The 15118-nt window shown below is 43.3% G+C and overlaps 1 protein-coding gene across 1 annotated transcript in view; it reads right to left on the reverse strand.

The window, feature by feature from the left end:
• Positions 1–6529: 6529 nt before the first annotated feature.
• The window catches only part of mrpl23 (mitochondrial ribosomal protein L23), a 39018-nt gene continuing 30429 nt past the window's right edge, over positions 6530–15118 (reverse strand). The window contains exon 5 of the mRNA XM_044357277.1: positions 6530–7593. Coding sequence (XP_044213212.1) covers positions 7429–7593 — 165 coding nt within the window. The 3' untranslated portion in view covers positions 6530–7428. The remainder of the gene's footprint in view (positions 7594–15118) is intronic.

Below are 15118 nucleotides of genomic sequence, written 5' to 3' on the forward strand. Positions count from 1 at the left end.
CACACCCACAACTTAACGCTCTGTCTCCAACTGGATGTCGGACAATTAACCTTGAGGCTCTGCTCCCTGGGTGATATAAAGAGATTAGTGACCCTGGTTTGATGGTGCGTGATGAGAAGAGACTTGTGCTAAAGTACATAAGATCTCATTGCTCGGAGGAAATGAATTCACCCAATCTCAGAGGCTCATTGTTCCCATGGTTTCTCTTCTCCTCTGTTCTCCTCTGAACCGTGTTTCAAGTCGGAGTGACCTGCGGGCTGACACAGAGCAGTGATAGACCAACTGATCCCCATCCAGCCCACCACGCAGCCAGGCGGCAGCCGGAGCGCTGAGCAGGTACATGAAGCGCTGAGACCAGCTGGGACTTCCAGGAAGTTCAGCATCAGGGATCAGTCTGTGTTATTGACTTGGCAAAGCCTCCAGCCAGTACAATTCCACCAGCGAGGGGTTCACTGGCTTCACAAGTGCACATATGTGTATGTGTGTATGTGTGTGCGTTTGCTCCCTTCAGCTGCTCCATACTCCAAACCAGGGCTCTGTGCTCTGTAGTCCAGATGGGTGGCCAGGCCCCAGTTGATTTCTGTTATTCTGTTATGAAAATTGAACCCATTTGAACCATTCAATCCTTCTCTTTCTCTCTCTGAACACACGCACACTGTGCGCATCAAACCAACTCCCCTCTCATCCTTTGCTCCTCTTACGTACGTGTCACTATTATTAAGTTGTTTAAAATGCAAATGTATGTGTTGAACAGCTGGCAGGGACAGGGACCACCCAGCTGGTAGAGGAGCATTGTGCTGATAGCAGATAAGCTGAAATATATGTCAGGAGAAATTCTTTCCCTCTTTCAGACAGACAGCTGTGCGTTAGCCTCACTAACACTATGCCACAAAAAAACAGTTCCCGATAGCTCCTCCCCCTCTTCGTCATCACAAACAAATCTTTCAGAGCAAACACAGATCAAAGACCCCGCCACAGCCTCTTCAGTGATGCAGGCTGGCATGTGCCATCTTCCATTGTCAAGACTTCTAATTGATCCTAATTGATGTTGTGACAGGCAGTGAAGGGACTGATCTCTAGAGGAGCATGAAGTAGGAAAACAGCATTCAGCTTTTATTAAGCACCAGTACCACTAAAGAAACCAGAATAAGACATGGCTGCCTTTACCGATTGATCCTTTGTCTTCCACTGAAAGCCAGCGCACTAACATGGAAGCAATAAGATGCTTCACGCAAACCAGACCAGGACAAGATGTTGACAAAGTCCACAAACAAACAGCGGTGCAGAACTATTCAGATCTTTTACTAAAGTTGAAACACCACAATAAAAAGTATTAGCATAAAAATGTAATTAATTATCAAAAGTACACTTACCAGTTGTAAAGAATGGCCCCTTTTAGGCTGTTATGTTATCATATAATGGATTATTATTATGGATGCATTATGTGTAAGCAGCATTTAGATTCTACAGCTGGTTGAGGTGGAGCCAATTTCAGCTTTTTTTTCAGTAGATTAATCTAAACTAATGAATCAAATTTTATGAGATTATCAGAATGTTTTGTTTATAAAATCTTAATCTGCAAAGCAACTAGTAACTCACTGTGAAATAAATATAAAATGGTGTAAAAGGTACAATATTTCTCTATACAATGTGTTGGAGTCAAAGTAAGAAGTAGTCTGGTTTTGATACAATCGGTCAAAGTACTTTTTGACTCACAAAAAAAGCTGTAAAATTCACCAAAATCATCGCATGCTTTTATACTTTTATACTTACAAAAGCAGATCATGTGTTATATGTTCTCAATAACAAAAAAAACACTTTAAAATAGTAAAACATACTTATTCTTTGTACTCTAAGCAACAATAAACAGCCAGTCCACGTTTTCTACTGTGTCCTCCTTCAGTTGTTGCTCCTGGCTCTGAGCCAACATGTGTATTAATGTGAGTACAGTATGACCGTGTATATACACTGAGGGGCCACATCAGGGTACATTTTATGTATGTGTGAGTGGTTCACAAGGAGGCATGAACACGAGCATCATGTGTGCTTGTGTGTCTGTGCTTGTGTGTAGTAAATTCTTGGAAAAGCGGAAGATGTTAACTTTTTTTTTATGTAAGGGAGCATACGGTACATGGACTCACACTGAAACAGACACACACATGCACATATATACACACACTTATGGGGTGACAGAGTGCACTGGCTGAGCTCAGATGAACCAATGGCAACCTGGGGAAGGAGGAATGTGTATGGCGCTAGTCCAAGAGAGGCCGTCAGAATCCTCAGCAGGCAACCCTGGTTGTCTTAGTGAACACAAGTGTGAGTGTGTGGGAGTGTGTGCGTCTGCAAAAGAGGCTGGTAGGGGTAGTAATTGTGCAACTGTACGAGTGTGTGTAATTTTACAGACAGTTGGAAATTAATTGTTTGAATGTATGTGAAGGGGACAAAGCTTTCTTTTGTTACTGGTCGAGGCAGACTACAATTTATATCAAGCTCTCTCCTTCTTTCTTGTGTACAGTCATCTCCTCCACCTAATGACGAGCTAAAGTAAAACGCTACCTCATCAGCAGTGCTACTGTCAGATGCTTGATATAAATTCCTTAACAGCTACAGGATGCAGCGGAGCATCTGTAGGTGAAGAGTTCCCTTGCGAGTGGGCAGTTACTACAGCCAGCAAGGAGGAGATCTGGCCCCTGGGGAGGCTATAGAGTGTCAGGGAGGACACTCACTATACCGCCACTCATCCTGCTGGTCCCAAAAATACAGCATGATGTCATGCAGATTCCAAATGTGGACTGCAGTAACAGAAACAGGGTCATGTGTGCATTTGACTAATGCACAACTGAACAGGAGAAAAAAGGAAGAGAGAGAGGAGTAAGGAGGGAAAAAGGAGGAGAGTGAAGGGCTGTTTAAAATATTCAACCCCCCTTCCATTAACCAACCGTGTAGGGATGGGAACACGACCCGCGCTGTACATCTCATGAGAGAGTAAAAAGAGGGAGAGAGGGATGGCTTTCATCCAGTAGCCCTTAAATCCAGCTCAGCATTTTCTCAGTGATGTCATCTCTTTTTCACTCTCACTTCACCCTCTTCACTTTCTCCCTCACCTCCATCTGCTCTCTCACTCCGTCCTTCCTGAGCTCTCTGCGTCTCACACGCACATGCTCGCATTCCCTCCCTCTGCACTTAGGCTACACGACGTGCAGTGCATTACAATATACGATGCATCTTGTTCAGCACACATAGATCCCTATAAATCTGTAGAGCCTACAGTCATCCTGAGTTCAGCTGAAATAGGATGTGTGGGGCTCGCTCGTTTCGCCGCATACCTCTCCATCCCTCCATCCTCCCATTCCTTCACACTCCAGCCACACAGCATCATCTGACAAGCAGGGAGAACACTGTGTTAACAAACAGGGGAATGGCTGCCAGCTGCATGGACAAGGGGGAGACACATTGTGCTTGCAGCTTTTTATTGGGTATGAAGAGGAGGGAGAGGCATGGGGAGAACATGGAAGAGAGGAGGAATGTAAAAAAAAAAAAAAGGTTTTGAAGCTATTTAGCACTCAAAGTGTATTTTTTTTTACAGTGGCAGTCAGTGCTGTGTATTTACAGTGCAGACAGGTTAGGCCAAAAAAAAAAAGAAGACAGGAATTCCATGTGAAAAATAATAATAAAAGAAAAAAAACCTGACAACTCTGCACTTAGCTTTGTGCCTTTAGGTTTGAGCCCTCTGCAGGAGACATCAGTCTGGTCGGTTCCTGCCAGCAAGAGCTGGTCTGATCTGCTCTCACAGGAGCTCCAAACACCTGCTCAAATCCACTGTCTCACTGACGTTATTAATGTATATCTTAATAGTTTAGTATTCTAGAGTAGAATAGAATTTAAAACGCTTGTCTCAACTTTCTCTTGCTTCACTTCTTATCACTTTTCTACTGTCACTCTAAAAAATGAAGGCAAAAATGGAATTAGAAAAAGTGTTAGGTTTTTTTTCCTAAAGAAGATTAACAACCTCTCTCCACCTCTACTGTTCTTCTTCCCATGGAACGCCCTCCATAAAAGGAATCTGAATCACCAAGGTCTGGTTCGGCATTTCCTGGAGCTAAAGCAGAGGACAGTCAAGTGAGTGCATTAATTGTTAAATCATTAAATGTAATAATGTTAGAAATATACATGTATACATTTGGACACACATTCCCAAGGTGTTTCCAAACTTTTGACTGGTATTGTATATACATGAGCTCAAAGTCAAATGGCTGCAACTTGATGATCCTCAAGTATGTATCTTACTTCATTATGCAGCCATGATGATGCCCCATAGTCTGTCTCTATAATGGCCTTTCTCTCCAGAGCTCACTTCATGGCAAGACACTCCATCACCACAAACTACCTCACCATATAATTAAGGAGCTTCCTGCTGATGCATGTTGTGAGCTGAGGGTCACCTAGCTCTGCCTGTAGCAAGGTCACTGTAATGGAGTGAATAGCTGGACTCCAGCTTTGCCAGGGAGTGCTTTTCAGGAAACAAGGTCAGGCCTGCCTCTTTGATCTCGACAGTAACATCTGGAGATGACTCAGGTGTTCCCCCCAGAGCATCATCATGGTAAGCTGCAGCTCTGTACCTCTAAGGATTTTGTCATCCTTGATATGCAAAGAAACTTAACCAGTGGCTCATGCAGGTTAAAGTGCAAAACATGAGTTGCCAGGGGTCCAAAGGTGATCTAGAAAAAAAGAACAAAGGCAAATGCAAGCAATGCAACAGATAGAGTTTGAATGTGAAAATAAAATGTGCCCTTATAATTGTTCAATAAGTCATTAGTTATTAGCAATTCAGTTTACTGGCTTCATTTGTCTTCCTGAAGTCCAAACAGAACCTCAAGATATTTCAGGGTGCTATCTCTTCTAAGGAGTAGGATGGTTGGGGTCTCATTGGAAGAAAGGTCTAAACATGGAGCTGGAGGTAATGAGAGCTACACATCCATATGCAAGTCTGGTGCTCGTGCTTCCTACTCTACCCATCAGCTGAAAAACAAGACTTCTGGTGATTTTGAAAGAACAAGAAACAATAGTAACAGCAAATGAAGGTTAATCTTGATATATAAACTGTTCGTGTCTCCGAAAGCTTATGAAATGTGATATAAAACTTTATTAAATGGCATTTATCGTGCTCCAGAAGTTTTAAGGTAAACTTTGCGTCCAAACACTACGCAATTTTGGCAGGACCTCCACACATGTTATCACTTAAAAGTGAAAATCTATCCTTCTTTAACTCATGTAAGATTTTTACTGATTAGAATAATATACCTCATTATATTGTTAACATACTTATCCTGGGTAAAAATCAAATCATATCTTTATTATGTATTCCATAGAACTTAAATGATTTTGACAAACACATTACTTCACCAAAATATGCATCATTCAGAAACCAGCCTGTTGAAAGAATATCATGTTACATGTATGTCTCAATCTCTTTGACTATGACTAGCTATGACATCAGTGTTTTACACCTTCCACCCCCAAATGTTTTTCCTGTTATGCCTTTCACTTAATTAGTTGTTCCCATTTACTTGTCCTTTCTAGAGCTAAAATGACTAAGAGACATTTATCTGTGTGAGCAAGAGATGAGCTCATTAACCAAGTGCGTCTCAGTGGGCTCTGAAAATATTCCACGTCATCTTTCTGACTATGAGTGACAGTATCCACCATTGTCCTGTCTCTGAAGTGAGACTATATGAGAATAATAAGCACATTAATGGCAGCTACAGTGGTATGTACAAGTATTAGTATCTCACTTCAGAAAGCACGGGGTATCGCCGTGACAAGGAGCAGGAGGAGAACAGGGACAGATTATTGCTTGGCAAACACCAGGACTTGATTTCCCAACTTCCATGTGGGGTCTGTTCAGGCTGTGAGGAGAGCGAGAGCAGGAATTTGTTCTCCCTCTCTGTTGGTTAGGCAGCTGGTTCTCTGGAGGTCCAGACTGGGCAACAGAGAGTAAGAGCAGAGAAAGAGGAAAATAAAAAGAAAGAACGAGGCAGACAGAGAATGGAGAGGCTGTGTAACAGGAGGCTTGTTTTGTTCCAAATCAGATTGCTTTATAGCGACGCAGGGGGTGAGTGGTTCCAGGCAGCAGACAATGGGCCAACAGGATCAATATTGACATTCTCCTTAGTGATAGCTGAGTTGGCTGGGTGAGGTCGGGGACTGGACCTTTGTATTAGCCAGCCAGCATTAGTGGTCACGGCTGGGGGACACTTACTGTAACCTTGGCCTCTCAGCATAATGGAGGGTCTGAGGGCGCCCAGGAGAGGTCCCTCCCCTTTATGGGCCTTATTACGGTAAGAAAGCTCAGTCCTCCAGTGGCCCGATTCAAACACAGATCATTACTTTGTCAAAACAGCTACCAGACCACGTTGGCACATGCGCGGGCCAGCTTGTGTGGCGAACAGCGTCTCGAAGTGCCAGTTGTTGAGCGCAGCAGCCATGGGAGATGAGGCGAGGAGAACACAAGAAAAAGTAAGCAGAGCACTTTTGGACAAGTGACCGTTTATTAGTTCTTATTCCAACAGCACTTACAATTAGACAGATTCACTGGCAAGTCCCATATGTTAGGAAAACACACACACACACACACACACACACACACACACACACACACACACACAAACACAGGGTACAATCTTCTCTCGGAGTTATGGCAAGTGGTGCTACCACAGAATAATAAAACACTCCAACAAATTCCATGTCGTTGCTTTGCTGAAACAACATCTCAATTGTTGTTTACCTAAAGTGGTCAATTAATCCAAGGCAAACTCATAAAAGAGGAAAGGATGTGGGTTGTCCAGGTAGTCTGATCCAACTGGCTGGGAGTCAGAGCTACAAGGGATACCACACTATACCACTCCCCAGTGTGGCAGAGGAAGAGCTGTGTAGGAGAAGGAGAAGAAAGGGGAACAATGGAGGAGACAGACGACAGAGAAAGCAAAGGAAACTCCTGAGGAAAGAGGAGGGATAAAGAGAAGAGGAGGTGCAGAGGTACTGGGCCCAAAAAGGAGGAGTGAAAAGAAGAGGAGGTGGAACAGGAAGAGTAGGAGGAAGAAGAAGAGGAGGTCATCTGAGGTGATGGAGATTCTGTACGGTGGGCTGGTTTCATGAAACATGGAGCCGGGCCACTCTCCTCCTCCTGCGATTCTGTTCTGGCTCGGGTTACTGGACTGAAGCCTCGCTAACTCACACACACACAAAACACATGTCTCCAGTCTCCCACACACATGCTCATTCTTCTTTACTACACACTTGTGAGCGTTTCTTACAGAAATAGAAGTGACATCACAACAGTTGCATTGTAAATCAATACATGTTGCTCCCAATGAAACACCCACGCACACATATACGTGGATAAGAGTTCCTGGTCAGTGGGCTGTCTCATAGTCCGAACCACTCGGTGACCCCTCCTCTCCTGGGGTCGAGTTTCTGCCTCTGCTTCTCGTCCTCCATGAACTTCTCCTGCACCTCCTCCATGGAGCCCTCCTCCGGCTTGTTGTCCTTTTCCGGGAAGATGTTAGGAAAGGTGAACGTCTGGCCTTGAGCCTGGGATGCAAAAGGTGAAGACAGAGAGGAAAATGAGCAGAGAAACGTTAGTGTTCCTACATGATATAAGAGGAATTAATTGTTGATTTTCTACTTCAATCAACAAATCAACTTTATGTGCAACTAAAAAACATGTCAAACTGCATTTTCCTTAAACCATTTGATTTTCTTCTTTGCAGAGGCAAGAAGTGAGATACTGATTTGGAATTCAGGACACTGTTTCATCCTCTCTATTCCTCTTCCAGTTACACAAACGCTCTCTTTCTCTCTGGCATTCAATTTCTCCAACTCTCTCCCACATTTAATCTCCCATCTCTCTCTATTTCTCTGGTCTTGATTTATTCAGAGGGAAAGGATGGTATCCATTATTTATTCCATACCAACCCATCTCTGGCCATGGCTAATGCATCACTGGCCCACCGTAGTCTGTGTCAGTAAAGTACAGTACACACACATGCATGCTTGCACGCCCACACACAAAAAAACATAACAGGTCAGTGGGTGCAGGCATGCACACATATCCATAGCCTATCCCTCTCAGCCTCTCCCATGGACACCTGGAAAACGGGAATTCACTGTTATCAATTTCAACCAAAGCCAAATCATTGCAGACCTTAACTGACTCAACTTCATATAAAGCCTGACCGTAACTTGTGATGATGAAACTGCACTTACTGGCGTCATTTTTATCAGTGTTTTGTTTGGATTTTCAAGCAAACTGCAAATCCTCATAAATGTTGCCAAAGTGATTAATGGTCACTAACGTTGTAGTTCACACCAAACAACAGCTTCCACTGACAAATAGTAAAATGTCATTATGTGACTCGTAAACTTCGCAATTATTTTATATAGAGGTCTATCACTATAAAATGAATTGCTTCCATGAACACAGTTGTCAATCAACTATTCTGTTTAAATATGTGAAATATTTTGTTTGGGGTCAGTGTGTAGGCGTAAAGGAATGGTCTGGCTCTGATGTGAATGTTACTTTGTCTGTCTCCAACCCCCAAAATACCAAGAGAAACATGCATATAATTACCACATAGCATGGTTTAATTCCCAAAGGGGGAGACAACATGAAGCTCATTCAGCCAAAGATGCAGAGTAGAGTTGGCCTTGTCAACACCGAAACGTGCTTGACTGGGACAACTGGAAGTCTCTGGTATTATTACTGTATGTTCACATTTGTGCATGTGTAAATGTGTGTGCTCGGGGGCATGTGCTTGTTTGCATGTGTTTTCTCTTTTGCTGGTAAGGTTCTGACCAGGTGAGAAAATAGAAACATTGATGTAAAACAAAAGAACAGAACAGAATGAGATGAATGACTGGCTGCTTATTGGACTTCAGCTGGTTATAACAGTGACTGGATACACACTGGTTAGAGGTTTCTCTCACATTCAAGTTACGAGATGCTTCAAACATTACCAATAAGCACAGAAACAAGCCCACCTTAACTTCACCGTCTGATCTGGGACACTAAGGAAATTTGGCTTTGGTAAGGCAGCTGCTAATTAAAACCTTTATTTAAATCAGGTAGTCTCATTGAAGAAGTAAAAAATAAGACACAAAACAAAATACAGTACATACTGTACATGCAAACAGCATCAGACACACAATCACGGACACAACACACACAAAAAAGTCATAAATTTAAAGTTAAAATTATCCAATGGGAAGAGACGTAGATTGATAGTTCATTCCATTTACATGATATATTATGTGCCCGAGTCTCTCAAAGTAAATAAAAAAACAACAGACTTATAAAACTACAAAATCCTTATGCTGCAAATGGTTTTCTTTTTATTTGTTGGAGAGAAACCAGTCCACCTTCTTCCAGTGTTTCTTAGTTACTGACTAATCCTAATTTGGAGTTTTCAGTAAAAAACAAAACACCCTGGTGGGAGAGGCTGGCTGGGTTATAGCCTACACAGATCCTGAGGTCATTGCATTAAGATATTAACCGCAACCCAGTCTTTATGCATGTGAACTGCAATCGAGCCTGACATGTCCAGTCTGACAATACTGGCATGACCAGGCATCTAACTACATCCAACCATTCAAAACACAACTATTATGGAAACTACTATTTTGGGTATGATACTTTACACAGACTTGAATTCATGTTACTCTTTAAAACCTGGCCATTTGAGTCTAAACTCTCTGATACCAGCTTTGAGGAGCAGCTAGAGCAAAACATGCACAACCTTCAATCAAAACAAAAGCCACCCTGTTCTTGTGTTCCTGGCTTGCAGCAACGCTTGTATTGCAAACTACAGTAGGTTTTCAAACGAGTGCAGTAACGCAGGAGGAGAGACAAGAGTGCAGACCCAGTCAGGAGAAGAAGGCTTAGTCAGGCACAGGCAGAGAGCTGCCAAACACCAGAGAAGCACCTGGAAACCAATGGCCCTGCCAAGGCCATCTGTGTCTCTCTGCTTTCGCACACACTGCCATCGAGGAACGCAGAATCCAGAACACAAACACTGGACCAGGCCAAGGGAAGTTTGCTGCAGGAATAAGAGAGGCGTGGGGAGAAGGAGAAGGAGGCAGCACGGAGAGAGATGGGGGTAGAGGATGTGAGGAAGTGACTGGGGGAAGAGGAAGGAGTAGGGGTGACTGAGGAAGGGGTCTACCACAGAGCTATAAACACCAGACCTGGCAACGGGAGGAACAATGAAGCACTGAGCCAAACAAGACTTCACCCAACATGAACCAAACGCTGTCGCGTGACGGTTCCCAGTTATACAGCGCAGCGCCGGACACCTTGGGCCACATGCATAAAAGTCTTTGTAGATTCATGACTAAAACTGTGTGTACGCACAAAGCCAGAAATATGCATACGCATTCTTTTTTATAAAACTGTGCATATGCATGGTTCTGTTTTATAAATCTCAGTCATGGAGGAACTGGACGCATGTGCACGAGCCTCATTTCCACTCCCACAATAGCCATAAATGGATGAAGACACGCCCTGTGAACCAGCTCCACCAGTCTGTACACCTGTCAATGAAACAAACGGGAAAGAAGTGCAGTTTCACAGATTGTGTTGCACCAGCGAGGTTCTCAGAATAGCTTACACGCGGCTGTGCAGCTCTTTATAGCGTTCATATCATTAATTCATTACATGGACCTGTAAAATATCTCAGATATGTAATCAATGATTGGGCAGCTTTAGAAATTGTGTCACAATTAAGGATAAAATAAAAAGAATATTACTAGCAAACTATTACCATGTAAATTTAAAGAATGATAAAAATGAATCTCACACAAATGATAAATCAATATATCATCTGTAAATGGCTGTGTAAACGAAAAAAAAAAAAATTACACAATCAGTGCAGCAGGTTATCAACCAAAAAAAACATTAAAACTAAAAGATTCTGTCTCTCACCTTATATTTCATCTCCACCTCATCACTTCACCCTCTGATCCCTTTGGAAAAACATGTGTACGCCTGGTTTGAAGAATGCGTGAGGTGAGCACATTCTCACCGCACATTCTGTGTTTATAAATACCACTTTATGTGCGGGAAATGGTGTATGCATGGTTTTTGTGTGTACGCATCGTTTATGCATCTGGCCCCTTGTGTATACACAAGGCGAAGATTAATACTGGCCTCAGAGAGCGCGATTCACAAAAACAACAAAGCCCTGAGATTGAAATCAACAAAGCGCTGAGACTCGTTAAACAAGTCTTATTGTTGGCAGCAGGCCGCACCCTGTGTGTGTGTGTGTGTGTGTGTGTGTGTGTGTGTGTGTGTGTGTGTGTGTGTGTGTGTGTGTGTGTGTGTCTCTCAAGCGTCTGCTGGACACATTTCCGCAGTGAGAGAAAGTGCTGGCAGAGAGTATTCATATTTTTGTTTGAAATATATACATCACACCACAGCAGAGGCAAAGCCCGTGTCCCCTCAGTCTCCATGCGCTCTGAGCCAAAACGATCTTTCCTGTGTGTCTGTCTGCCTCTCTCTACTTGTGTATTTGTGTGTGTGAGAGAGAGGGAGTGTGTGTATGAGTGCATAATGAGTGATTTATGGAGAAGGCCGAGGCCTGGCCAAAAAGGACAAAAGTGGAGAGAGACAGTCAGGCATTATGCGCCTCCAAGAGTTTCTTTCTGTTACCTACTATGCTTCCTAGACGACAAATTGAAGGAGTGGATATTTTCCCTCACCCTGCCATCATCTTCGCCATGCTCTCAATTGAATCAAGCCGCCATCCAGGAATACTGGGACAAGGCCCCATGCTGCTAGCGATGTAAACATGCTCCTCTTACGCACATGAACAACCCATTACACCCACAGTTTCCCCCTCAATGGGAAAAGGAGGAGAAAGACTGGTGGTGGTGGCGGTGGCGGTGGTGGTAGCGGTGGCGGTGGTGGTGGGGGTTAAGAAGGGAAGACAAATGTTGTCATTGACTCACTACCAACCCGTCTCACTTTCCCCATTTATGTGTATGTGTATGTTTCCTTATTAAGCTCTAATTGAACGTCTTGTTCTGTTCCAGGAAGTGTGCATTTAGCATGTCAGTCTGCCTTGTGTCCCGTTTGGGGACGACTGTCAGACTTTCAACCAGATGATTGGGGACAGCTGTCAAATTAGGGACAACAATTGGTGTCCTCATATTGTTTTCACAGCAGTTAAATTCGGCAGAAACTGGTTTGTATCTTTATTGGCATGTATAGTTAAACTAAACCTCCAGGGAACAAATGTACTTCAGTGCAATGTCCCCAAATCGAACCTGGGTTTGTGTATGTGTGTGTGTGTGTACGCTGGTGTGAGTATGACACAGTCAGAGTCAAACCCAAAGTAATGCTGTTTGCAACCCCAGAGGAAAAGAGAGAAGACCAGGCGAGAGATGGAAAGAGACACACAAAGGACAACTGTATTCTATCTGATTGACCTTTGCCTCTGATCTGTGACAAACCGAGCACACAGTCGTAACTCAAAAACAGCCGTAGGAAAAAAAAGGTCTTGGTGTGTTTGTGTGTAATAATTTCCCCTTAAGAAAAAAAAAAAAGTGGGGCGGGGGGGAAGAATGTTGAAAGAATGGACAAATGTGTGTCCGGCAACCTTGGAATGCATGTGAAATCAATACAGGGAAAATGTGAAGGGGGTGACTCTTCTATTATTCATAAGCTTAGATTTAAGTATGAAATATGAAAGCCGTAGTTGTTCTAACTAGATGTGTTAAAATGTCTTTGATGAAAACAGGAAGGTGCTGGCGCACGGTTCTTTTCAGACCTGGAGCTGAATAGAACATTATGGCACAGTCACCAGCTGAGGACACAAAAGGCTGATTCAACCTGCTGCTTTGAGAGTTAAAACATACGGGACATGACTGGACCGAACTGGACTGGCACCAGCGGCAGGACCAGACATCGCCATGTGACAGATGAGATACACATCTGCATTTAAATGCCTCTGGGCGGGCTGCACAGTAAGCACAGAGTACGAATTATGCTACAAATCTGAAGGAAAAAAAAAAAAAAAAGGAGGCTTTCAAAGATGATTACTCAATCTCATTGTAGTAGAGTTGACTTCATTTTCCAATATCCTCAATCCACAGAATAGTCTTCATGGTATCATATTTTATGTCCTCTGGAGTGAAAAAAGTTTGGAGCAGCATTTTATTACTTTGAAAACTACTTGAGGTCAAATGGCGACTTCCATTCAGATAATCTAGACGACTTAAAACCGAATCCATCAGAAAATACATTCTAACCGCTCTTTTACGACCTGAGATCAGCCTTTCTTTTGTGCTCTCTCTACACCTCGAGCTACAAGAGTTATTGTGGAGCTAAATAAGATGTGACTCAGGGGTGGGGGGGCAAGTACACCGACTTCTTGGATGACCACACTTGACCGAATTAAACAGAGGAGCTCTCAATGTGGTCACAGAGCCTGAAAAGGCTTTAAGTGGTCTGAAAATGTGAAACTGAGCCATACGCATCGGCCCTGAGAGACTGTCGGACAAACTTTAAATCAGTTTTTTTTGAGGAGGGACAATCCAGACGGTATCAGGAGATAGAGCCATTAACAAAGCAGTCAATAAAAAATCAACCAGATGTTGGTGGTTGCCATTAGAGTATGGCCAAATCTGGACCGCACACTGAAACGGAGAGGTGTTGACGACGCGGTGAGAAATCTCATGAGGCTGTGGCTCATGTGGCTGCGGTGGCAGTGTGGTGGGGTGGTGGGGTAAACCGTAGCAAAGCACAGAGACATCTTGACTACTGATGGTGTATGAGTGTGTATGTGAGAGAGAGAGAAAGAGAGAGAGAGAGAAAGAGAGAGAGACAGAGAGGTGTTCAAATTGTGGTAGAATCCAATTTGACCGCACGGTAGGAGAGCCTGGCAGACTACAGAGGGAGAGACCACAGTAGTGAGGTTACCAGGATTAGAGCTGAGGGCGACCCCCTGCTGTGTGTGTGTGTGTGTGTGAGTGTGTAAAACTTATTTATCTAGGGAAATGTTGACTGAGCGTGTATCATGGTCATTTTCAGCAGCTCATACAGATGTCTGCTCTGACACCTGAGGCTGTGAACCCGCAGTAGACAGTCACCGTTTCCTATTGTTGTACAGTGACCAGCACTTGACCAGCTGGCGGGGTTAAGTGCCTTGCTCATAAGCAGCTAAACTAGAGGGAAGAGGATTTCCCTCCCCCTTTCCCGATAGGTTGAAGCAGCCCAATTTTAGATTTGTAGACCTTTGTAGAGGTGTGATCACACCTTTGCGAGTCTGTTTTCTTTGGTCCCAACCGCAGATGAAAAGTCCATTTTGTTGTATTTTTCTTTTCGGTTCATTTAAGTTCACACTGCCCAATTACAAGTGAACCGGGGCTTGTGAACCAAAGTCAGATGGACTCACAAGTAGCTTGTTTATTGGACAGAGTTTTGGCAACCTGTCGTTCTGCAAGATTACAGATTTTGGCAGCCAAGGAGAGGAGGGAATAAAAACAAATCTGATTCCAGTTCCTTTAGGTTTAACTAAGCATTGTGGACTTGTCTTTGGTTTTTGCCATAATTTAGCATCTCTGCTCTTCATACCAGATAAGAAGGAAACAGCTAATAGCAAAACAGCTAATAGCAAAACAATGTTCATGAAACAGCTTTTTTTTTTCCTTATAGTTAGTTCATATTGCATTCCCTGTTCTTACAAACTGTAACAAACTATTCTCACCTGGCTAGGCCAACAAAAGAACAGTAAAAGTAGGATGGGTGTTTTCATATTTGAGCCAGTTGAAGAGATTTTCCCTGACACAGGAGTTTTCCCAAGAGTTCAGTATATTTGGTGAAGTGTAAAAGCTGCTATTGACTTGATATGGTAACGCATCCAACTCAAAACAGTTGTCTCGAGTTTGTCTCCAGTGAGTTCAGGTATAGTCCCCTTAAGCCCTCACAAAATGTCAAGGCCAACCTACTTCTAGTTCTCCATGCTTGAAAAATTAGCATGTTGTTGACATAAGGCTAAGAGATAACTCAATATACAGTAGGTAATTGACTTTCTCTGGAATGTATTGCAATGCTATGATT

This window comes from Thunnus albacares, chromosome 7, assembly GCF_914725855.1.
Source record: "Thunnus albacares chromosome 7, fThuAlb1.1, whole genome shotgun sequence".
Taxonomy (NCBI): Eukaryota; Metazoa; Chordata; class Actinopteri; order Scombriformes; family Scombridae; genus Thunnus; species Thunnus albacares.